The following is a 27,098-nucleotide window of genomic DNA, read 5'->3' as shown; positions in this document are numbered from 1 at the left end:
CTGCAACTGCCATAAGGTGACTTTCTTAGAGGCCAACACCGCCCCCACCACAGCCTTAAGGTCAGCCAGCTTGTCCTCTGGGAGCCTACATTCCATGCGGATTGTATCCAGCTGGATCCTCAAGAAACTCAAAGAAGGCACCGGCCCCTCCGATTTTTCAATCGCAACTGGGATCCCAAACTCTCTAGTCACTTCCCCGAAGACTTCCACCAGTCGCTCGCAGTCCCCTGAGCCTGCTGCTCCCATGAATAAGAAGTCATCGAGGTAGTGAACCACCGAAGATTTCCCCGATCTCTGCCTCACCACCCAATCAACGAAAGAACTACATTTCTCGAAGTACGAGCAGGATATCGAACAACCCATGGGGAGGCATAGGTCCATGAAAAACGAGCCCTCAAACCAACAACCCAACAAGTGGTGGCATTTAGGGTGAACCGGCAACAGCCGGAAGGCAGATTCGACATCCGCTTGTGCCAGAAGCGCCCCGGGTCCCGCCCTTCGGACCAAAGTCACCGCCCTATCAAAAGATGCATAGTTCACCGATACCAATTCAGGATCGATGCCATCGTTCACTGACAGCCCTTTTGGATGAGAGAGATGATGGATCATGCAAAACTGCCCTGCCCCCTTTTTGGGGACCACCCCCAGTGGAGAAATCCATAACCCCGGCAACAGAGGCCCATTGAAGGGCCCCGCCATCCTGCCCAGTGCTACCTCTTTGCACAATTTTTCCCTCACCACCGCAGGAAACTCCCTGGCTGACTTTAGATTACCCCCAAATGCCCTCACCTCCTGTTCCTTAAACGTAATCATAAAACCCGTACTGAACCCTGACAACAATAATTCGGCATCTGATGCGTACCCCCGCCTACTGGCGTACTCCCTTAGCCATGGCACCATCCTTTCTACCCTCACCGGGGTCCGTGCCCGCACTACCCACCTCGCTGGGCTTCCCTCCCTGCCTCGCTTTCTTGAAGCACTTGGCAAAAGAGTGGATTTCCCCACACCCTGAGCACTCATGCTTGTACTTGCATGAGGCCCCGAATCTGCATTGCCCCTCATTAAACTGAAAGCAGAGGACTTTTCGGATCGCTGTCGACGTATTTCCGCTCCCACCCCCGCTTCCTGCTCCCTGGCCCCCTGACCGAAAGGACTGACCCCCCCTAAGGGGCGTCATGATCTCTAACCAGATGCCCATGTCCCTATCGTCCCAATGCATCTCAGGTCTAACCGCCATATGCTGCCTAACCCTCTCGTCGTACCGCCACCAAGCCGTTCCGCCGTACGTCCGATAAGCACTCGCGATTTCATCATAATAACAAAAAAGGGTCGCCCCTTGCTCCGGAAATTTCTCACACACTATGCTTGCTAGGATGCAGAACGACCTGGACCAATTCCCAAAAGCTTCCTCCACCGTTTTTTCCTCTCCTCATCCACCTTTTTCCCTTTCTCCTTATCATCCTCCTTAACCTCCAGCACCTGATCCAAGGGGAGCAATGACAAAATCTCCAGGAATTCTCGCTTCTAAATCTTCTCCCTCAGTTCACTAATGAGGTGTATTCCCAGCGGCCCCACCGAACACAGACACGGCCTCCTTAAGGCGTCCTCTGGTATCCTCAATGTCTCTCCTCCATTCCCCACACTGACTGCTGCGACCGCACCAGCCGCCACCTGTGCCCCCACACTCTGAGCCTCTCCATTTGGTTGCACCCACGCTGCCGCCGGCGATCCCCCCTGTCCCTGAGCCTTCTCCAAAGTCGCAATCAAGCCTTTTAACCCCGATAATACCACCTCTCGCTCCACAGACAAACCCTCATTCATCCTAGGGAGCAGCGCAACCGCCTCACCTGTCGACTGCACCGCTGTTGCAGGTCCTAGTCTTCTCCCCTCCTTGGAGGCTCCCGCCTCTGGCCTGGTGTGTCCATCCCGACTGGAGCCCCTAGGCCTCCTGGCCGTCCCTGCTCCGTCCACCTCCAGTATGCGCCTCGCTGTCCCTTTCCTGGCAGGGGACCTCCCCCTGCCGCCCCTGCTCCTGTCCCTGGACCTCTCCACCCTGGCCCAGGTTGGCGACATCACCTCCCTTCCTCCTGCGCAGTGGTGACTGCGCCCTCCTGCGCCCTCTGGCTGTTTCCTGTCTCCTCAGGGGGGTGTGATCCCTCCCCGTATCACGTCCGGGTCTCGCCGTCTGTGAAGAAATCAAACCAGTCACATCATCCCCCCTCTGTTCCCTTCTCTCTGACCTCCCCTCCCCACTTCCTGCCCCTTCCCCTCCCCATGGTGGGGACAACAACCTCAATAGCTGCGCCAGTGTAGCCATCCCTCCTACCTGACCAGCCGTTACAGCTCCTGCAGATGTCCCCTCCAGCGGGTCCTTCTCCTCCTCGAAGTCACCGCTGGCTTCCAACTCCAGCGGTGGCTCCGTCCACAGCTCCAGCTCTTCCACCTCCCTCGTGGCATCGTCCGCCACCTCTCCCCTGGCCGTAGCGGCCCTTCCCTCTGTAAAACAAAGCATATAATCAACATCATCCCATCCTCCACCTCTGCTATCCCTCCTCTCCTTATACCCCTCACTTCCTTCCCCCCTTTTCCTTTTTTTATTTTTTATTAATCCACCCCCCTCTCTGTGAAGCAGAGGTGCCCCCTACCCTGACTTCCTCTTCCCTTCCTACTACCACTCCTACCGCTTAACATCCCCTTCTGCGCAGCACCCTGCTCTGCTCCTCCCTCTCCTCCTAATGCCCCTACAACTGACCCCCACCCCTCTTATTTCTTCCCTCCCAGCAACATGATCCCTCTGCCTGCCTCCCCCCCTGCCCCCCCCCCACCTACCCCTTTTAGGTAACAGGGTTATCTACCCCTGACCCATAACTCCCCCATCCCTAATTGCCTGTCATCCCCAGGCACCCTTCCCGACCCTTGCCCCAGCGATCACTCCTGTCCCCTAAGCCTGTTATCTTGAAGGTTTCTGTGTCCTGTCCCACTTGCAAGGTAGTTCAGCTAGCCCTTATGATACCAATGGGCTCCTCATTGCTCTCCTCACCCCCGGACTTTACTGTCACCCTGTGCTGCCGGTCCCAACCTCTCTCACCTCCTCCCTGTCTGCCCCTTGTGCGGCTTCCCTCTCTATTTGTCCCCCTATTTGACCGGCACCATCCCCCTTAAGTCCCGCCCCCCCGGTCAATCCAGCCACACCAGGCTTAAGCCCCCCCGGGCCCCCACCACTCCTGCCTCTTACCTGCTGTGTCTCCGCCTGTGACCGGCGTCCTCCACTTCTCTCTCCTCCTGTCCTAAGGCCCAGTTGCGACCGCCGGGACGTGACGTCATCCGGATGCGCGGTTGTAGGCCACAAGCCTGTTCCCGGCCTGGCCTCCGGTCCCGCCTCTTCCTGCTCTCCATCCTGATGGCCCCTGGATGTTCTCCTGCTGCTCCTCCTCACCTGAGGCTCCGACTGCGCCCGCTGGGCCATTCCTTCTCCGGTATCAGCCGCACTAGGCCACAAGCCTGCCCTGGGCCTGGCCGTCCTCACCGGTCCTGCCTCTGGCCTTCCATCGTCCTGGGCTCCTCCTGCAGCCCCCCGGCTCCTCTGCTCGTCCTCCCTCTTCCGGAATCTGGGCTCAGGCGGCCTAGATCTCCTCACAGGCCTTCCACTCCTCCTGGGCCCAGCCTCACTGGGGACCGGCATCGCCTCCTCCCCTCCTCCAGCTGCTTCATCAGATGAGCCCAAGTGCTCTCTAATCCAGCCTGCTCCCTTCTCCCTGGCCACCTTCATCAGCTCAGCCAGCAAAACCTCCATTACAGGTAAGTAAAAGACAATTTTACCACCGTGCTGCTCCTGTTAACCAGTGATTGCTTTCTCTTCAAATGATTGTTGCTACTTCCTGTTGTCAGCTTATCAACCCCCCCTTGCTTAGCCCACCCCCTTGTCCTTTCTCTCACCCCATGCCCTGCTTCCTAGTGGGGTCACATAACCCTCTCTTCAATTTCTTTCTACAGGGTTACTACTCTCCTGTATTAAGAAAAAGGCAATATGTTATGCTTGTAAAACATGTTTAAATGTAGTCTTCCATCATTCAATTCACTCTACCCGTATACTGGAACAATGGCCTCAGTTCCAATCTCTCTGTTTTATATTGAAAAAATGGTATCCAAAATATATATATTTTTATTGAAATGATTGCAGGTTTTCCAACTCAAACACCTCCAAGCTTGATAACTCCCTCAATTATCTCCATTTCTCCACAACAGCAATACACAAAAAAATACAACTATGCAACAATCATCCAAATCCAAAATGGCTGATACTTTCTTTCATACATTACATCACATCTATATCAACTTCACAGTCAATCACAAACATTGACAACATGGGCAATATACAGCATTGTTGCACCCTATAAAAACAGCATTTATAGTCCTCCATTTTCAGATGTGCTTTGGATCAAATAGAAGTGCCGAAGGGATAAAAAATGATCTAACTTGCAACTGGGACAATTTATGGGCCACAGTGGACATTGGAGGCCAGTTCAGGGGCTAGTCACATGGTGAGTCCAAGGGAGGCTGTATTCCAAAATCAAGAGGCTTTAATTTGCAATAACTAAACATAAAGGGGCCCATTTATCAAGCTCTGTATGGAGCTTAAGGGCCCGTGTTTCTGGCGAGCCTTCAGGCTCACCAGAAACACCAGTTATGAAGCAGCGGTCTAAAGACCGCTGCTCCATAACCTGTCCGCCTGCTCTGAGAAGGCGGACAGACATCGCCGCAATTCAACCCGATAGAATACGATCGGGTTGATTGACACCCCCCTGGACCGCGAATCTTCAGGAGGGGAGGCATTGCTCTCCGCATTCAGCGATGTGTGTCGGACATGATCCGCTGATCGGATCATGTCGGACAGACACATAATAAATAGGCCCCAAAGTCAGTACGTCCAGAAAAAATAGTGTATGGGCAAAAGTTCCCTCTTTACTGCCCAACAAACCTGCTACACTTGTATGTTATTCTGCAAACTTTTAGAAACCAATATGAATAAACAGTCTTGAAACCTAATGTGTTAACCTACAGTTGCTTGAAATGAGAGCACTTATTTTGGCTTATATACCACAAATGTATATGTCTGTTGACCTTTTGTGGTAATCAGAAATCTAAAGCAAAACAGCTGGTTTATATATAAATATCATTAAGAAAGCATGTCAAAATGTTATTGTGCTCCATAGTTACTGATCAAATGCACAACAAGAGATGCTGAATGAAAATAAGAAGGAAAGAAATAACCAAAAAAACCTATACATATTATTAGTCCTGGAAATATTATGAGGCATCCTAAAAGAGGATGATCAAGAAAGAAGAGGAAAAGAGGGTCAGGAATGGGAAAAATGTTAATATACAATGGATGTGCAAGGAATGGATGGAGAAGCAACCATTTTGTTGTGCAAATCTCACCAGTGTACAAATGAGCAGGTATCAGTAGCAGTACACAGCAATGTTGAAAGGTAGACCAACTCCCTGACATCAAATAGGATGCACTGGCCTAGCAGGCACATTTTATATATCATTTATCCCTGAATAATAGTAGATGTGAAGCTACCTGCAAGACAGGGCTCTGCATCCTGTAGTATCGGTCTGAGGAACTTGGAGCTGAGACAATCAGAAGTCGCATCTTCTCAAAGAACTGATCCAGGAAACTCCCAGCAGAGTTCACTTTGACATTTATCTGCATGGCTTTAGCAAAAAGACAAGTTCAGTTAACACACAGTAAACACAAAAAAATAATATTAAGATGTCTAGCTTGGTGATCTGCTATTGATGAACTTGCTGAGTATCTTGATAACCTTTTTCTATGCCAACAATTTTGAAAGAAAAATATTTTTAATACAAACCAATTATATATTTTGCAAAATTATAGGATCTTCTTTTATAAAACATCATTAAACTTTTATCTCCATTGCCCCCTCAAATGGTGCAATAATTGGTGAAATAACATTAATTTTTGAATTTTTCTGAATCTTTTCATGCCATTTACAATTTGACTCAGCAGTCTAGTTTCTGTTTGGAAACTGTTAAAATAAATTGTACAATGCATGTAGAATAGACCTTTCCTTACTAGCTATAGGCCAGTTATTTAGAGGGACACTGAACCCAATTTTTTTCTTTCATGAATCAGATAGAGCATGCAATTTTAAGCAACTTTCTTATTTACTCCTATTATCAAATTTTCTTCATTCACTTGTTATGTTTATTTGAAAAGCAAGAATGTAAGTTTAGATGCCTGCCCATTGTTGGTGAACAAACTGGGTTGTCCTTGTTGATTGGACAGCACCAATAAACAAGTGTTATCCATGGTGCTGAACCAAAAATGTGCTGGCTCCTTAGCTTAGATTCCGAAGAAAAATTGATAATAGGAGTAAATTAGAAAGTTGCTTAAAATTGCATGCTATATCTGAATCATGAAAGAAAAAATGTGGGTTCAGTGTCCCTTTAAGGTATGGGGGCTGCCTTTTTATATGTTATTACTTTCGCTGTTCAGCCATTTTCATTCCCTCTGCTAGACCTTTTTTTTTAGATGTTTATACCTTGTTTACACATAATTATACAAGCATTTTCCATAATGATCCTAATATGGTAAAATGCCACCATATGAAATGCAAACAAATTACATCTTTGTGCCATTTTTTATGGTGTTATCTGTTTGCTAACTAAAAATCAATTTGTCTGCTATTTCCTATGGGCATCATCTTTAGGGCAGCAGAAAATCAGCTGAACAGTAGAATAAACTTAAACAAAGTTAAAGTGGTAGCTATTACTACTGCTACAAGCCAGCAGCAGTATAACAATTGTATTTTTTTATGGCAAAAACTAGTGAAGCTTACATAATTATTGACTGAACTAATCACCCTCTAGAGACATGGCTAAACTGTAAATGACTAATGCAAAGTTGAACTTTTTAAGCCTATCCCCCTAGATAGTATAAATATGGACTTTTGAAACATTTTCTGCATGCACCTTTTCTGAGTAATTGTTTCAACAATACAAACACGTTTTTTTGTTGTTTTTGTTTTGGATGAATGCAATCATCAATAACACAACAAAGTGAGGCTACTGGTTACTGCTAGGTTACCATTATTTCTATGATGATCAATTGATAGCTAGAAATACAAGAACCCCTTATTTGAATTGTGGGACCTCAGTGTTTCAAATGTGGGGTTTATGATATATTCCAGTGGTGAGGGCAAATAAAGGCCTGGAGCCCCCTAAAATAGGGCAATGCTTTATTTTACCTCTGGGACAAGTGGATTGTGTATCTGTATTCATAGGTTGCCTCAGCATGTGTTAGGCTACATACAGTATATGCCTGTCTGTTGGGGAAGTTTGAATGCTGCTGAACATTTCTCCAGGTACGTTTTCCAAAGAAGAAACTTCTACATTGATACTGCAGCTTGGTCCCTTTGAGTAATTATTGACTAAATTATATAGGACATTTATATAAACCATGTTTTATCTCTGGTCTGTAAGGTCCTCAATATTTTATTATATGTTTGTAAATATGCCATTAACTTATTATGACAAGATCGCAGGACCAGAGTTAATGAGCATTTTTTTCCTGGATGGTGACTCTCTTTGTGTTTCTCTAACATGAGTAAGTGCTACAGGAAATTCAGACTTTGGGGCATATGTATCAAGCTCCGTATGGAGCTTGATGCCCCGTGTTTCTGGTGAGCCTGCAGGCTCACCAGAAACAGCAGTTATGAAGCAGCGGTCACAAAGACCGCTGCTCCATAACCTGTCCACCTACTCTGAGCAGGCGGACAGACATTGCCGGAAATCAACCCAATCGAGTACGATCGGGTTGATTGACACCCCCTTGCTGGCGGCCCATTGGCCGCGAGTCTGCAGGGGGCGGCGTTGCACTGGCAGTTTTTGTGAGCTGCTGGTGCAATGCTGAATACGACGAGCGTATTGCTCGCCGTATTCAGCGAGGTCTGGCGGACCTGATCCGCACTGTTGGATCAGGTCCACCAGACTTTGATAAATTGGGGCCATAGAGCTGGTAAATAGAGAACTCTCTAGTGTTAATGCAGGCTTTGGGGCTGATTTATCATTGTGCGGGTGGACATGATTCGCTGTAGCGGATCATATCCGCCGCACATCGATAAATGCAGACAGCATACACTGTCAGCATATATCATTGCAAAAGCATTTCTCGTGAAATGTTTGTGCAATACCGCCCCCTGCACATCCATGGCCAATCGGCCGCTAGCAGGGAGTGTCAATCATCATGATCGTATCCGATCGGGAAGATTGCAGTCCGCTACCTCAGGGGTAGATGGCAGCATCCGCTGCTTGATTAATCTACTTCTTTGTGTCTTATTTTGCTTTTGTATGCAGCTGCCTGCATTGCTCCTGTTCACTACTTGTTCTAGCAACAATTTAAAACAGTTCTGCAGTTGTTGTTTGTTGGACAAAACTCAGGAACAAATTATTCTCCACACTGTTTAAATCTCCAGCACAGTTTAAAAACCTTATCCACTAGGGATGTGCATTCTTCGTTGTATTGCGAATGCTGACTATGGGCGCAGGCAGCAGCATTTCTCTCTTTTCAGAGACTGCTTTTTCTTGTGAAAGGGAAACACACAAAGATCTTTGTTTGTTGCGTTTTTACATGAAGAAATTTGGCTCAGATAAGAGAAGAATGCTGCAGCCTGCGCCCATATTCAGCATTTGTAGTACAACTAATTACACAAATGCACATCCCTACTATTTACCATAAATCTGATCTCCCACACTGCAGTTTAACCAGATCTTCTCCCCACCTGTTAGCCCTAGGCTGATAGTTCACACACACTGCAGTTTAACCAGATCTTCTCCCCACCTGTTAGCCCTATGCTAATAGTTCACAAACACTGTAGTTTTCTGCAAACCAAAAAAGGTTCTCGGTCTACTGAAAAAAACCAAGATATGTTTTATGAGTGTAACTCAAAGAAAAAAATATATACATTTATGTTAAAATTCAAGTGCAAACTTAGGAAAATGACCCCAGCACAGCCATCAAAAATGTCTCAGCAGTGAAGGAGATAAAATATAGGCTCCCACTGACACACCTTCTGGCTGAGATGTTACTCACGTGTGCAGGTAGCCGGGGTTCCAGCCCATTGCTGGCCGAACAAACAAACTCTGGATGGAGGTCCCTGACGCTCATAGCCTCCTTCACACTGATATTCGCAGGTAGCTCCATAGTTATTTCCTGCTGAGCTGCATGTTAGGTGTCCATGAAGAGGAGGTATAAGCACAGGGCATCTTCTCACTGCATAAGCAAAACAGGTTTTCAATTGTAATTAAACGCTGGATCAATATGATGATATCTCTGAAGAAGCGCATGTACGCATGCACGAAACGCGTCAGATAGGAGCTTACCCGGTGTGTTTTGTAAAGCCTGCTCCTGAATAAACCTATTCTGATTTACTGTGTGTTCCAGCGTCTCCTTTTCCTCATTTCATCAATATGATAATAAGCAATATCAGAATGTGCAGGAAAAGCAACTACTTTTCATAAGTTTGATTTACTTGTGTAAAGGTTAAAATATTGCGTTAATTAGAGAGAAAAAAATATTGTATATAAATCCATGGCCTTACTGTTCTTACACTTGATCTACATATAGTAGACCCCTTCCCAATCAATCAGAATTCCCTTGAAAATTGAATCAGATGGGTTTTCAAATTTGACTCCATTTCAAAACTTTCTAATTTACTTCTATTATCAAGCCTGCTGCTTTCTCTTGGTACGTGTTTTGAGCACTCTACGCAGCAGTGCCTAGGCCAAAATAAGTCCCTGTAACAGTGTTTTGAAAGATTTGAAAATTGAAACAAATTTTAACACATTTGTTCGTTTGTTCATAATTTCGATGTTTGCACAACATTCTAACATTTGTTTTATGTAATAGTATTTCTAATGCTTTCTTTAAATGTAATATTCAAATCGAATTATGTAATATTCAAATTTGAAAACTTGAATCTATATATTTGTGATAGTATTTCTAATGCTCTCTTTAAATCTTTAAATATAATATTCTGACTGTGCAATTTTTTAATTGGATTTTTTTTAATTATGCAATATTCGAAATAGAAACATTTGAATTGATATATTTGCATCTATTATGTATCAATTTACTAAATTCCCTACCACAAGAACTATTACACTTCTGACTAGTATTTGTTAAATCGAATGTTACATTTGAAATTTCGAATGTTGATATTCGATTTCAAAATGAACATTCGAAAATGAAAGTAACACCCGATTACTGAATTTTAATGCATTTTCTGTCTTATCAACATTTGATTGTCCAAAACGAATATCCACAGGACTATTTGTTCTACCAAAAGAATTACTCTTTCAGCACATTTGCCCATCCCTAATATACACATATCTCTATTTTTTAAAACACAAAAGGATAGTTAAGCAAATGCAACCTACTAGCCTCACTACACACTATTAAAAGGGCTCAATCAACAACCAGGCCCTTCAACCTGTGATATAATCACTAAACCCACAAAATTCGCCATTTGTTTGTTAATCCTGACCATTTGGTTTATGGATTACAAAATCAGTAAATTAACTACACAACAATATTAATAGCAGAAGCCTTTTAAGATAGTGATCACTGGAAGAACACACTGACAATGCTGGGGTCCTATAAAAAAGAGCTACCTGGTAGAAATTTGCTACCTTAACCTGCACATGCTCACAATTCGCACTCCACATATGTTTGAAAGGAATGTGTGGAATGCGATTACATAATTGTGAGCATGCGCAGTTTACAGGTAGCAAATCTTGACGACCACATGTTCTGTCGAAAAGATCTACCTTGCCTGTAATTGCTACTAAGTCACACTACGCCCAGTGTATGCGTTATTAATCAGACACATATACATGCTGCACTGGAGATTACAGTGCAGCGTATATATGTAGAGATTTGCTACCTGCTGGTGATTACATAATCACATTCTACACATTCCTTTTAAACATATGTGGAAAGCGATTATACTGTATAATTGTAAGCATGCGCATGTCGATGTAGCTAATCTCTACAAGGTAGCTCTTTTCGACAGAACACCGGCTACAATTCAGATATTATTAGAACATCATTATACATATAGTGCTTGAGATACATGCACGCTCCTGAGCCTATCACACATGGAAAGGAGCTAAGTTTTATCAAAGGATACAAAGAGAAAGTGGTACATTTAATGATAGAAGTAAATTTAATTGTATGATCTATCTATCCAGCGCTACGGAATTTGGCGACGCTATACAAATAAATGATAATAATAATATCAATGTTCCTTTAATGGGGTAAATTAAAAATGGTGATTCAGATAGAGCATGCAATTTTAAACTTCTATTATCTAATTTGTTTAGTTTTCTCAGTATCCTGAAATAAAAAAACATAATTTATGCTTACCTGATAAATGTATTTCTCTTGTAGTGTATCCAGTCCACGGATCATCCATTACATATGGGATATTCTCCTTCCCAACAGGAAGTTGCAAGAGGATCACCCACAGCAGAGCTGCTATATAGCTCCTCCCCCAACTGCCATATCCAGTCATTCAACCGAAACAAACAGAGAAAGGAGAAACCATAGGGTGCAGTGGTGACTGTAGTTTAATAAAATTTTAGACCTGCCTTAAAATGACAGGGCGGGCCGTGGACTGGATACACTACAAGAGAAATAAATTTATCAGGTAAGCATAAATTATGTTTTCTCTTGTTAAGTGTATCCAGTCCACGGATCATCCATTACTTATGGGATACCAATACCAAAGCTAAAGTACACGGATGATGGGAGGGACAAGGCAGGGATTAAGCGGAAGGAACCACTGCCTGAAGAACCTTTCTCCCAAAAATAGCCTCCGAAGAAGCAAAAGTATCAAATTTGTAAAATTTTGAAAAAGTGTGAAGCGAAGACCAAGTCGCGGCCTTGCAAATCTGTTCAACAGAGGCCTCATTTTTAAAGGCCCAGGAGGAAGCCACAGCTCTAGTAGAATGAGCTGTAATTCTTTCAGGGGGCTGCTGTCCAGCAGTCTCATAGGCTAGGCGTATAATACTCCGAAGCCAAAAGGAAAGAGAGGTTGCCGAAACTTTTTGACCTCTCCTCTGTCCAGAATAAATGACAAACAGGGAAGATGTTTGACGAAAATCTTTAGTAGCTTGTAAGTAAAACTTCAAGGCACGGACTACGTCCAGATTATGTAAATGACGTTCCTTCTTTGAAGAAGGATTAGGACACAATGATGGAACAACAATCTCTTGATTGATATTCTTGTTAGAAACCACCTTAGGTAAAAACCCAGGTTTGGTACGCAGAACTACCTGATCTGCATGAAAAATCAGATAAGGAGAATCACATTGTAAGGCAGATAGCTCAGAGACTCTCCGAGCCGAGGAAATAGCCATCAAAAACAGAACTTTCCAAGATAAAAGCTTAATATCAATGGAATGAAGGGGTTCAAACGGAACTCCTTGAAGAACTTTAAGAACCAAGTTTAAGCTCCATGGGGGAGCAACAGATTTAAACACAGGCTTAATTCTAACCAAAGCCTGACAAAATGCCTGGACGTCTGGAACTTCTGCCAGACGCTTGTGCAAAAGAATAGACAGAGCAGAAATCTGTCCCTTTAAGGAACTAGCTGATAATCCTTTGTCCAACCCTCTTGGAGAAAGGACAATATCCTAGGAATCCTAACCTTACTCCATGAGTAATTATTGGATTCACACCAGTAAAGATATGTATGCCATATCTTGTGATAGATTTTCCTGGTAACAGGCTTTCGTGCCTGTATTAAGGTATCAATGACTGACTCGGAGAAGCCACGCTTTGATAGAATCAAGCATTCAATCTCCATGCAGTCAGTCTCAGAGAAATTAGATTTGGATGATTTAAAGGACCTTGTATTAGAAGGTCCTGTCTTAGAGGCAGAGTCCATGGTGGAAAGGATGACATGTCCACTAGGTCTGTATACCAGGTCCTGCGTGGCCACGCAGGCGCTATTAGAATCACCGATGCTCTCTCCTGTTTGATTTTGGCAATCAGTCGAGGGAGCAGAGGAAACGGTGGAAACACATAAGCCAGGTTAAAGAACCAAGACGCTGTTAGAGCATCTATCAGCGTCGCTTGTGGGTCCCTGGACCTGGATCCATAACAAGGAAGCTTGGCGTACTGGCGAGACGCCAGGAGATCCAACTCTGGTTTGCCCCAACGATGAATCAACTGAGCAAAAACCTCCGGATGGAGTTCCCACTCCCCCGGGTGAAAAGTCTGACGACTTAGAAAATCCGCCTCCCAGTTCTCCACGCCTGGGATATGGATTGCTGACAGGTGGCAAGAGTGAGTCTCTGCCCAGCGAATTATTTTTGAGACTTCTAACATCGCTAGGGAAATCCTGGTTCCCCCTTGATGGTTGATGTAAGCCACAGTCGTGATATTGTCCGACTGAAATCTGATGAACCTCAGTGTTGCTAACTGAGGCTAAGCCAGAAGAGCATTGAATATTGCTCTTAACACCAGAATATTTATCGAAAGGAGTTTCTCCTCCTGAGTCCATGATCCCTGTGCCTTCAGGGAGTTCCAGACTGCACCCCAACCTAGAAGGCTGGCATCTTCCAATCTGACCTGCGAAAGGTCATACCCATGGACAGGTGGACCCGAGACAACCACCAGAGAAGAGAATCTCTGGTCTCTTGATCCAGATTTAGCAGAGGGGACAAATCTGTGTAATCCCCATTCCACTGACTTAGCATGCATAATTGCAGCGGTCTGAGATGTAGGCGTGCAAATGGCACTATGTTCATTGCCGCTACCATTAAGCCGATCACCTCCATACACTGAGCCACCGAAGGGCGCAGAATGGAATGAAGAATACGGCAAGCATTTAGAAGCTTTGATAACCTGGACTCCGTCAGGTAAATTTTCATCTCTACAGAATCTATAAGAGTCCCTAAGAAGGAGACTCTTGTGAGCGGGGATAGAGAACTCTTTTCCTTGTTCACTTTCCACCCGTACGATCTCAGAAATGCCAGAACTATCTCTGTATGAGACTTGGCAATTTGAAAGCTTGACTCTAGATTCGGAGCCACCGCTATGCCTCGCGGTCTTAGAACCGCCAGAAGTGAGCCCAGAACCTTCGTAAAGATTCTCGGGGCTATAGCCAACCTGAAGGGAAGAGCTACAAATTGGTAATGCCTGTCTAGAAAGGCAAACCTTAGGAACCGATGATGATCTTTGTGAATCGGTATGTGAAGGTAGGCATCCTTTAAGTCCACTGTGGTCATGTACTTACCCTCTTGGATCATTGGTAGGATGGTCCGAATAGTTTCCATTTTGAAAGATGGAACTCTGAGGAATTTGTTTTAAGATCTTTAGATCCAAAATTGGTCTGAAGGTTCCCTCTTTTTTGGGAACCACAAACAGATTTGAATAAAAACCCTGTCCTTGTTCCGTCCGCGGAACTGGATGGATCACTCCCATTACTAGGAGGTCTTGCACACAGCGTAGGAATGCCTCTTTCTTTATCTGATTTGCAGATAACCTTGAAAGATTAAATCTCCCTTGTGGAGGGGAAGCTTTGAAGTGCAGAAGATATCCCTGAGATATGATCTCCAACGCCCAGGGATCCTGTACATCTCTTGCCCACGCCTGGGCGAAGAGAAAAAGTCTGCCCCCTACTAGATCCGTCGCCGGATAGGGAGCCGTTCCTTCATGCTGTCTTAGAGGCAGCAGCAGGCTTTCTGGCCTGCTTGCCTTTGTTCCGGGACTGGTTAGGTTTCCAGCCCTGCTTAGATTGAGCAAAAGTTCCTCTTGTCTTGAAGCGGAGGAAGTTGATGCTGCACCTGCCTTGGAATTTCGAAAGGCATGAAAATTAGACTGTTTGGCCTTTGATTTGGCCCTGTCCTGAGGAAGGGTATGACCCTTACCTCCAGTAATGTCAGCAATAATTTCTTTCAAACCAGGCCCGAATAAGGTCTGCCCCTTGAAAGGAATGTTGAGTAATTTAGACTTTGAAGTCACATCAGCTGACCAGGATTTGAGCCATAGCGCCCTACGCGCCTGGATGGCGAATCCGGAATTCTTAGCTGTTAGTTTAGTCAAATGAACAATGGCATCAGAAACAAATGAGTTAGCTAGCTTAAGAGTTCTAAGCTTGTCAACAATTTCAGTCAATGGAGCTGTATGGATGGCCTCTTCCAGGGCCTCAAACCAGAATGCCGCCGCAGCAGTGACAGGCGCAATGCATGCAAGGGGCTGTAAAATAAAACCTTGTTGAATAAAAATTTTCTTAAGGTAACCCTCCAATTTTTTATCCATTGGATCTGAAAAAGCACAACTGTCCTCAACCGGGATAGTGGTACACTTTGCTAAAGTAGAAACTGCTCCCTCCACCTTAGGGACAGTCTGCCATAAGTCCCGTGTAGTGGCATCTATTGGAAACATTTTTCCAAATATAGGAGGTGGGGAAAAGGGCACACCGGGCTTATCCCACTCCTTACTAATAATTTCTGTAAGCCTTTTAGGTATTTGAAAAACATCAGTACTCACCGGCACTGCATAGTATTTATCCAGCCTACACAATTTCTCTGGCACTGCAATTGTGTCACAGTCATTCAGAGCAGCTAATACCTCCCCAAGCAATACACAGAGGTTCTCAAGCTTGAATTTAAAATTAGAAATCTCTGAATCAGGTCTCCCCGAATCAGAGACGTCACCCACAGACTGAAGCTCTCCGTCCTCAGGTTCTGCATATTGTGACGCAGTATCAGACATGGCTCTTACAGCATCTACGCGCTCTGTATCTCGTCTAACCCCAGAGCTATCGCGCTTGCCTCTCAATTCAGGCAATCTGGATAATACCTCTGACAGGGTATTATTCATGATTGCAGCCATGTCCTGCAAAGTAATCGCTATGGGCGTCCCTGATGTACTTGGCGCCATATTAGCGTGCGTCCCTTGAGCGGGAGGCGAAGGGTCCGACACGTGGGGAGAGTTAGTCGGCATAACTTCCCCCTCGACAGACCCCTCTGGTGACAATTCTTTTATAGATAAAGACTGATCTTTACTGTTTAAGGTGAAATCAATACATTTAGTACACATTCTCCTATGGGGCTCCACCATGGCTTTTAAACATAATGAACAAGTATCCTCTGTTTCAGACATGTTTGTACAGACTAGCAATGAGACTAGCAAGCTTGGAAAACACTTTAAAGCAAGTTAACAAGCAATATAAAAAACGTTACTGTGCCTTTAAGAGAAACAAATTTTGTCAAAATTTGAAATAACAGTGAAAAAAGGCAGTTACACTAACAAAATTTTTACAGTGTATGTAACAAGTCAGCAGAGCATTGCACCCACTTGCAAATGGATGATTAACCCCTTAATGCAATAAACAGATAAAAAAAACGACATAGACGTTTTTTAACAGTCACAACAAAACTGCCACAGCTGAGCTGTGGATTACCTTTCCTATAAACGATTTTGGAAGTCTTTTTAGCCCTTTAGAGATGTCCTGTAGTATTCATGGGACTGCTGAGGGAATCTGGATGATTCATTTTGTAATTTTAACTGCGCAAAAAAAAGCGCTAAATTAGGCCCCTCCCACTCATATTACAACAGTGGGAAGCCTCAGTTAACTGTTTCTATGCAGAATTTAAGCCAGCCATGTGGAAAAACTAAGCCCCAATAAGTTTTATCACCAAATATATGTCAAAAAACTATTAAACATGCCAGCAAACGTTTTAAAACACATTTTTTTAAGAGTATATATCTCTATTAATAAGCCTAATACCAGTCGCTTTCACTGCATTTAAGGCTTTACTTACATTACTCAGTGGCGGCTGGTGAATTTTTAGGATGGGGGTGCACAAGACCCTGCCCCTTTTAGAAAGTCACGGCCCTTTGAAAAAACACGCCCCTTTTTAAAAACCACGCCCCTTTTGACAAGCCACACCCATTTTTAAAAGCCACACCCCTTTGCAAAAGTCACGCCCATGAAATGGCCCCACCCATTTGAACCAGCAGTGTTTTTGGTCATCGTCTTCTTGAAATATCCAGCCCCGGCCTGGGGGTAACTTCAACTGAAGTTTGTGACTGATTCCTCAACATTATTCTCAAGTATCTGCTGATATTGAGTGGAATCCATGAGACCCTCAACAATATTCCCAGTAGTACAGGTCTTTGGAGGTGGTCTGTGGGCTGTTTTTGACCGTTCTTATCATCCTTTGCCTATCCTATATTTTACTTGGCCTGCCACTTCTGGCCTTAACAAGAACTGTGCCTGTGGTCTTCCATATCCTCACCATGCTGACTATGTTCCTCACAGTGGACACTGACATCTTAAATCTATGCAATAGCTTTTTGTAGCCTTCCTCTAAACCATGATGTTGAACAATCTTTGTTTTTAGGTAATTTGAGAGTTGTTTTGTGGCCCCCATGTTGCCACTCTTCAGAGGAGAGTCATAGAGAACAACTTGCAATTGGCCACCTGAAAACCTTTTCTCATGATTGGATACACCTGTCTATGAAGTTTAAGGCTTAATGGGCTCACCAAACCAATTTTTTCTTCCAATTAATCAGTGCTAGGTAGTTACAGGTATTCAAAGCAACAAAATAACAAGGGTGCACAAATGTATGCACCTATCTAATTTTGTTTTGATGCATATTGCACATTTTCTGTTAATCCAATAAACCTAATTTCACTACTGAATTTTTACTGTGTCCTTCATTTATTTGATAGATCAAAATGAAATTACTGATCCAAACAGCCAATTATTTATAACTGAAAATCATGGAAATTGTCAGAGGTGCCTAAACTTTTGCATACAACTGTATATGATTTCATGCACTCAAACTGTATTAAAGTAATGTACTCAGATATGAAATATATTTTTATGAAATGTAACATCAATTATATATAAATACTATGCTCCAATACAGCTCACAGGCACGATATCTATAAAATATACAAAGGGACCATTTGTTAAAGTTTAAGCTTCAAAAGATTTTTTACTTCATCGCTTAATGAGATTAGATCTCTACAAACAAGATAACCATGTTACCTCTCTGGGGTGACAGAGAAACAATTCTGTACTTTAGTTCAGATATGCTCAATCTTCAGGAAAGTAAGTAATTATCCCTTGTATGATATACAAATGATGAGACTAACAATACTTTTGAAGGTGTGAATCCACATATACGTCTGGAAAGGTTTTCTAGGTCAGAATCGATGCAAGCATATAGAAGACAAAATTTCATATGAAATGACTTGTACCTAATTTTCATATAGTTTTATATACTCCTATACTTTATTAAGCAATGACTTCAAATATGGAATATATTTATATTAAAGTGGGATAATAAGGAAATATAAATATCGTTACAATAAATTAATCACTACAGAATTCTAATTAAATGCAATGTAATATCAGAATATGAAATGATTAATCAATTGATTTCAAATAGTTATTAGTATAGCTGATTATTATTATCATACTAAGTATTAAATTACAATCCTTTTAAGTCTCCCAATATGTAATGAATCATCGCGTTCATCATGTCCTCGAAGTGAAAGCTCAAATGCGCCGGAAAATAGAATACAATTCATAATTTTGGAAAGAACATAACGATTTGTGGTTACTTGATCATTGTGTTTTTTAACATTCAAACAATATGCACTGACAAGTTGTTGGCGAATATCAATCCTTCATAGCAAATTAAACTCTAATGGGGAGTATAAATGTGATTGGTAGCAATTATTTATATTTTTGGAGTTAAATGTGATAAATCGGCGACACCATAACTCACCCAACTTGAATCACCACTTTGTTTTTCAAACAGGAGACAATAAAAACAAGATCCTGTTTGCAAAATGACTATTAAGTTAATCTCTTAAGATATTATCAGTAGTAAGTATATATATATATATATATATATATATATATATATATATATATTTATATATATATTTATAATATTTAATATTATGACCATGTCTAATATTTACATTAATATACAAGAATCCATACTCTTCAGTATACTCATGTTTAGTCTTAAAATATACATGCTCAGTTAAATTATATAATAACATATATATTAACCAAATTATTAATCAAAGCTGCGAAATAATAAGTATCTTGAATGTACATTTATGAAAATATATATATTCCTGGATTTAAAGAACCTTCCACTTTATAGAGAAATAAAACCACATCTCAATTATTGTTGCCCTAGCCCCCAGTGTTCGATATTAGGCAATGCAGCCAAAGGCCGTGGCAACATTTATATAAATACACCAACATTTTACTTTCTACAAAAGAAGATTATTTCTATTACACTAGTGCTTAATAATTAACTTCAACGGTAAAGATTAAAACAGAATGTTGATAACTCAAGTACAATTTTTGTAAATTAAGTCAATCCGCCTGTCTTTTTTTGAGGCAAATAAATCAATAACATTTTCGGTGAATGTAGGCATGTCATTGATCAATTGTTTTTCAATTGTGAGCATGGCTAGAGCAGTCAGTCTTTCCTCAGTCATGGTGCTCCTTAGAAATGTCTTAACTCGTTTTAAAGTTGAGAAACATCTCTCAGCCTCAGCAGTTGTCACAGGAATAGTCTAAATAATTTGCAACAGTTTGTAGGTCTCCGAGAAAGTACTGTCCAAGTTATTTTCTATTACAAACTGTAGAAGACTGATGGCACCATTCATATTTCGGAAATCTGGTCTTCTGTAAATTACTCCTAGTTCAGTTTTCAGGCGATCTTTCTGTAATGTGTGATAAACCGCTGATGTTTGTTCAAGAAGCTGATTTGGAAAAAATTTCTCGTAATCCGCAAATTTTTCCGCTTGGAGGAGAGAAACAGCCGAGTAGTGAGTTATAAAAGAAAATCTATCTTTTACTTGATTTGTGATAACATCGCATATCTCTTTAGCTGCCACAGTCTGAGCAATGTGAATATTTTCTCTCTTCCTTTTCCTAGATGTTTCCTCTGTTTCTGATATCGTCATGGTCACTGTGTCCATTCTATTCCTTTCGTTTTCCATTGTCTGCTGGAAAGTGTTAATATGTTTTCGAATAAGTGCCGCATCTGTTTGTGTTTTCTGAAGTTGGTTGTATAACACATCTACATGTGGCATAATATTGTGAAAAACTGTAAGCCAAAACACGAATACAGAGTCTTGTAACATACGCCGAATAGCCCCTGCTTGATTTATAGCTATTTCTTTTTTCGATGTTGACTCTATTTTTTCCATGCATTCAATTAACTGTTCCTTGTTTTCAAAAACTGTATTGACGGTTCGACTCTTGAAATTCCACCTGGTGGCTGAACCATGAGGTATCCTTCTTCTAACAGTTTCATCTAGAATAGCTATCCTTTGTGGCGAGTTACTAAAAAAGTTAGTAATGTCACTTAGATTTGAAAAAAATACTCGAACTTGTTGATTTTGACTGCTTGCTTGGCTGACAATTAAATTTAGCTGATGTGCATAGCAATGCACAAAATGTGCATTCTTGTAGGTACGTTTAATTATAGCCTGAACACCTGCATGCTGACCACTCATCACGCTTGCACCGTCGTAACTCTGCGATATCAGTTTCTCTGGGTTGTCTATAACTTTTTCCAAAGTAGCTTGAATACACGTAGCTAAAGATTCTGCATCATGTCCAGCTGGATTAGTGAATTCCCAGAATCTCTCAACCGGTTGTCCATTACCTATAATGTATCTAAAAACAACAACCAATTGGAAGGCAGATGAAACATCAGTAGTTTCATCTGCTATCACTGCTACAAAACTTGCATTTGAGATTTCCTTCTTTATTTGGTTCTGGCAAACAGTAAGCATACAGTCTAATAAATCGTTTTGAATTTCTTTTGACGTTCCTTTAAAAACAGTGGCACTAGCGAGATGTTCTTTTAGAGATGCATCAAGCTCTGCTGAGAAGTTTATAAGACCTCTGAAAATGCCTGGATTTAATGAATCATCGCGTTCATCATGTCCTCAAAGGGCAAGCTCAAATGCGCCGCAAAATAAAATACAGTTAATTATTTTGGAAAGAACATAGCGATTTTTGGTTACTTGCTCATTATGTCTTTTAATATTCAAACGATATGCACTGTCAAGTTGTTGCCGAATATCAACCCTTCCTAGCAAATTAAACTCTAATGTGGAGTTTAAATGTGATTGGGAGCAATTATGTTTATTGGTTTTTTTACTTAAATGTGATAAATCGGCGACCCCATAACTTACCCAGCTTGATTCCCCACTTTGTTTTGCAAACAGGAGACAATAAAAACAAAAGAGCCTGTTAGATAATTCACAACCACAAATCCATGGATATTTATCATATACCTCGGGTTTGAATTCTCTTTTGTAATCTCTAGTTTTACATTTTGTCACCTGGGTAAGGCTAAGCATGGGTGTTGGCCTGAGCATTTTAATTTCCATTTTTCTTTCAATGGGCAACGTTGAAAAATGTAATTGCTTTAGCTCAGACACACTAATTTTACTAAGTGCCATCTTAACTGATAGTTTACACACAAAGAACAGTCCTTTGCTCTTATCTAATATATAACTTGTAGGTAGTTAGCTCTGCAGCTGTTAGAAAATATACAACTCAACTTGAAGTAATAGTTTAATATTTTTGCGTTTGTTATGTAATATATAACTTGTAGGTAGCAGGTAGGTAGCTCTGCAGCTGTTAGAAAATATCCAACTCAACTTGAAGTAATAGTTTAAAAGTTTGGCGGTTGTTATCTAATATATAACTTGTAGGTAGGTAGCTCTGCAGCTGTTAGAAAATATACAACTCAACTTGAAGTAATAGTTTAATATTTTGGCGGTTGTTATGTAATATATAACTTGTAGGTAGCAGGTAGGTAGCTCTGCAGCTGTTAGAAAATATACAACTCAACTTGAAGTAATAGTGTAATAGTTTGCCGGTTGTTATCTAATATATAACTTGTAGGTAGGTAGCTCTGCAGCTGCTAGAAAATATACAACTCAACTTGAAGTAATAGTTTAATATTTTGGCAGTTGTTATGTAATAAATAACTTGTAGGTAGCAGGTAGTTAGCTCTGCAGCTGTTAGAAAATATACAACTCAACTTGAAGTTATAGTTTAATATTTTGGCGGTTGTTATAATATATACCTTGTAGGTAGCTCTGCAGCTGTTAGAAAATATACAACTCAACTTGAAGTAATAGTTTAAAAGTTTGGCGGATGTTATCTAATATATAACTTGTAGGTAGGTAGCTCTGCAGCTGTTAGAAAATATACAACTCAACTTGAAGTAATAGTTTAATAGTTTGGCGGTTGTTATCTAATATATAACTTATAGGTAGGTAGCTCTGCAGCTGTTAGAAAATATACAACTCAACTTGAAGTAATAGTTTAATAGTTTGGCGGTTGTTATGTAATATATAACTTGTAGGTAGCAGGTAGGTAGCTCTGCAGCTGTTAGGAAATATACAACTCAACTTGAAGTAATAGTTTAATATTTTGGCGGTTGTTATGTAATATATAACTTGTAGGTAGCAGGTAGGTAGCTCTGCAGCTGTTAGAAAATATACAACTCAACTTGAAGTAATAGTTTAATATTTTGGCAGTTGTTATGTAATAAATAACTTGTAAGTAGCAGGTAGTTAGCTCTGCAGCTGTTAGAAAATATACAACTCAACTTGAAGTAATAGTTTAATATTTTGGCGGTTGTTATAATATATACCTTGTAGGTAGCAGGTAGGTAGCTCTGCAGCTGTTAGAAAATATACAACTCAACTTGAAGTAATAGTTTAATATTTTGGCGGTTGTTATGTAATATATAACTTGTAGGTAGCAAGTAGTTAGCTCTGCAGCTGTTAGAAAATATACAACTCAACTTGAAGTAATAGTTTAATAGTTTGGCGGTTGTTATCTAATATATAACTTATAGGCAGGTAGCTCTGCAGCTGTTAGAAAATATACAACTCAACTTGAAGTAATAGTTTAATAGTTTGGCGGTTGTTATGTAATATATAACTTGTAGGTAGCAGGTAGGTAGCTCTGCAGCTGTTAGAAAATATACAACTCAACTTGAAGTAATAGTTTAATATTTTGGCGGTTGTTATGTAATATATAACTTGTAGGTAGCAGGTAGTTAGCTCTGCAGCTGTTAGAAAATATACAACTCAACTTGAAGTAATAGTTTAATATTTTGGAGGTTTTTATCTAATATATAACTTGTAGGTAGGTAGCTCTGCAGCTGTTAGAAAATATACAACTCAACTTGAAGTAATAGTTTAATAGTTTGGCGGTTGTTATCTAATATATAACTTGTAGGTAGGTAGCTCTGCTGCTCTGCAGCTATTAGAAAATATCAACTAGAAGTTGAACTAAATTGTTACAGAACTCCCTAAAAGTCCAGTATACTCCTAAACTTGCTAAACTCAGGCTCAGACTGTGTCTGTTGTTTAAATTACAAGTAGAAAAATATATTTATTTATTTTTTTAACACTAGTTCAAGTTCAAGACTCAACTCAAGTTACTCTATATAAAAAGCAATCTCAGACTCAGACTGTATCTGTTGTTTAAATTACAAGTAGAAAAATAAAAATGATTTTTTTTAAACACTAGTTCAAGTTCAAGACTCAACTCAAGTTACTCTATATAAAAAGCAATCTTAGACTCTGACTGTATCTGTTGTTTAAATTACAAGTAGAAAAATAAAAATGTTTTTTTTTTTTTAACACTAGTTCAAGTTCAAGACTCAACTCAGTCTCAAGTTACTCTATATAAAAAGCAATCTCAGACTCAGACTGTATCTGTTGTTTAAATTACAAGTAGAAAAATAAAAATGTTTTTTTTTTTAACACTAGTTCAAGTTCAAGACTCAACTCAGTCTCAAGTTACTCTATATAAAAAGCAATCTCAGACTCAGACTGTATCTGTTGTTTAAATTACAAGTAGAAAAATAAATATGTTTTTTTTTAAACACTAGTTCAAGTTCAAGACTCAACTCAAGTTACTCTATTTAAAAAGCAATCTCAGACTCAGACTGTATCTGTTGTTTAAATTAATTTACAAGTAGAAAAATAAATATGTTTTTTTTTAACACTAATTCAAGTTCAACTTAGACTCAACTCAAGTTACTCTATCTAAAAAGCAATCTCAGACTCAGACTGTATCTGTTGTTTAAATTACAAGTTGAAAAAAAAAGTTTTTTTTTTTTTTAAACACTAGTAGTTCAAGACACAACTCACTGTTACTCTATATAAAAAACTGCAGGCCTGCAGCAAAAATCATTAAAATATCTGCCCACAAACTTACTGAACTAATATAATATATTACTAGTATAAATTAACTATCTTCAAGTTCTATATAGAATAGAATACTAGAAATTCAGAATACTACTAGACTAGTGACTGACTGTGAATCTAGTAGCAGTTCTAAACTAATTTGCTAAGCTAAGCTAGCCTAAGCCTAATGTAATGAATAATTATAATGGCTAACTTTAAGTTCTAACTATAGTCTATCTGTCTATTAGCCTCCTGGCTATTTGCACACTGACAGCAGCAGCAAAAGCAAATATTGACTGTTGTTGATGTTGATGGCTGCCAGCAGGCAGCAAAAAATAAATCGTTTTGTTAATTTTAAACAATTTTTGCACAGTGAGACAGAGCTCTATGCAAAACACTCCTCTCAGCTCAACGGCTATCTCCACAAAGATTTTCGCGCCGTTGAGCCGGGAGGAGCCTCGTGGGGGCCATCACGTGTGAGCCAGAGCCTATCACAGAGAGTCAAAGTCCGGATCAGTAGGCTGGGGGAGGAGACAGAGCACAGGCTGAAACGACCGCACAGTTCAGCCTGTGCGATTATGCCTCTATAGGCATGACGGCTGGGGAGGAGCTACGCCTGCACAGTGAATACATTGCGATCACTGTGCAGGCATATAGAGCTCCTTACCGCACGTGCGAGTGGGGGGTGGGGACTGGAGCCTCAGCCTGCCCTTACTGTCTGTCAATCAGCATCAGTCAGCCTCAGGGCTCAGGCAGTACGACGAGCGCCGTGGTGTGGTGTGTGGTGTGACGTCACGGACGTCAGCACACACTGAGTAGTCCACCCGGTCCTAGCTCCTGCCTCCTGCCTGAGCCTGATGATAATAAAAGTTGTGTCTGTCTGTTCTGTTTACTGAACTGACTCTGAGTGGGTCTGAGTGATGATTTAGATAGGGTAGGGCAGGCTATACTATAGCTAAGTGCCAGTAAAGCAGCAGCAGTAATAAATATAATATTAAATAATATAAATAAAAAATAAAATTAAAATTTTTCATAATTTTTTTTTTCTAATTTTTTTTTTCCCCGCTCATTTCCCCCCCCCCTCCTCTGCCCCCTGGGGGTTCACGTGCGACAGTGCACATATGGAGGAGCCTCCACTGACATTACTTCGGTATCAGCAGCATTTTCTTAGTCAATTCCATTCCTTATAAATATTTTACTGCACATACCTTATTTGCAGGAAAACCTGCACGCCATTCCCTGTCTGAAGTTACCTCACTCCTCAGAATGTGTGAGAACAGCAAGTGGATCTTAGTTACTTCTGCTAAGATCATAGGAAACGCAGGCAGATTCTTCTTCCAAATACTGCCTGAGAAAAAACAGCACACTCCGGTGCCATTTAAAAATAACAAACTTTTGATTGAAGAAATAAACTAAGTATAAAACACCACAGTCCTCCCACGACCTCCATCTATGTTGAGGGTTGCAAGAGAATGACAGGGTATGGCAGTTGGGGGAGGAGCTATATAGCAGCTCTGCTGTGGGTGATCCTCTTGCAACTTCCTGTTGGGAAGGAGAATATCCCATAAGTAATGGATGATTCGTGGACTGGATACACTTAACAAGAGAAATTGGGGTTTCATGTTCCTTTAACTAAGTTTTACTATTTTAGCTTTTATAATCATTATTACATTTTTTTTTTAAATACAATAGGCCTATCACCATATTAATTATAATACATTTGATATTGAATATAAAAAAGAAAACAAAAAACACTTGAGTTGCTATACTGAGTACCCTAACCCAATTCTTACCTATTACTTTCACTATAAATTTACAGCTTGCCCTGTTGTGTGCTCTGTCATGTGCAGTGTATCGGATCACATGTTCTCCCTCTGGAAAGTCGGATCCTGGTTCCGGCCCACGCAGACGAACTCTGGAAATCAAATAGAACCAAAAATAACTTGTAAAACCATAAGAATTGCTTCAATGACATACGGTTGCAAACTGTAACTTTTGCACTGCATTTAATTTTTTTTTTTTTTTTTAAATAAATTTTTTTTATTGAGGATTTTCAAACATTACAACTTATGGTAACAGTCACATGTGTTACAAATTAGACACAAAAACAAATAAAATACATGAACAAGTTATATTGTGATTAGTGATTGAGACAATAGGTGTCCTGAGCTTATGAATCCTCCATTTTGTAACAGTAATAGCTTGTTGAAGAGACTACTGAGCTGACCACACGTGGGTCATATAGTTATGTAAATGAAACATATATGGTAGTCTCTAGGGAGGCCACTCCTGGACCTTCTGAATATATTTAAGGGGGGGGAGTCAGCGGGCAAAGATCCGCTATAGATATAAAGGGGAAAGGGGGGGGGGCGGAGCCATTTAGTGTGAGGGAGAGAAGAGAAAAAAAAAATCTGGCTACTTCTGAGAAAGGTAGTGTGTTAGGATTACCTGAAGTATATTCCTGAAGTTCCAGTAAGCTAGGAATTAAGTGATACATAGGCTTAGATCTAATATATCATGTAGAGCTTAGATTGACACAAAATAATATTCGTCAAGTAAAAACCTCTTAAAGTTCAGGGTAGTAGGGGAAGAGTAAACTATCCCATTAATATCATCTTAGGTTGTAGGGTAAATAATCCGAAATCCAGGGATGCATGGCATATAAACCACAACCTCTAATTATTTAGTAACAAGAATAGCTCTAGGACTATATAAAATATTAGGATATATAGCTTATACCCAAGCAAATGTTGCCTGAGTAGGTAAGAGACTGAGGCGCCTTCT

General features: G+C 40.9%; 1 protein-coding gene across 1 annotated transcript in view; it reads right to left on the bottom strand.

Moving 5' to 3' along the window:
* SRPX2 (sushi repeat containing protein X-linked 2) overlaps positions 1-27,098 on the bottom strand; it is a 151,083-nt gene that overhangs the window by 21,333 nt on the left and 102,652 nt on the right. Inside the window, exons 7-9 of the mRNA XM_053692235.1 lie at positions 26,108-26,229; positions 9,119-9,298; positions 5,585-5,718 (exon numbers count right to left, since the gene is read on the bottom strand). Of these exons, the coding sequence (XP_053548210.1) occupies positions 5,585-5,718; positions 9,119-9,298; positions 26,108-26,229 (436 nt within the window). The remainder of the gene's footprint in view (positions 1-5,584; positions 5,719-9,118; positions 9,299-26,107; positions 26,230-27,098) is intronic.

The sequence above is a fragment of the Bombina bombina genome, chromosome 1 (genome assembly GCF_027579735.1).
Source record: "Bombina bombina isolate aBomBom1 chromosome 1, aBomBom1.pri, whole genome shotgun sequence".
Taxonomy (NCBI): domain Eukaryota; kingdom Metazoa; phylum Chordata; class Amphibia; order Anura; family Bombinatoridae; genus Bombina; species Bombina bombina.
This window is presented reverse-complemented; position numbering and strand designations above follow the sequence as displayed.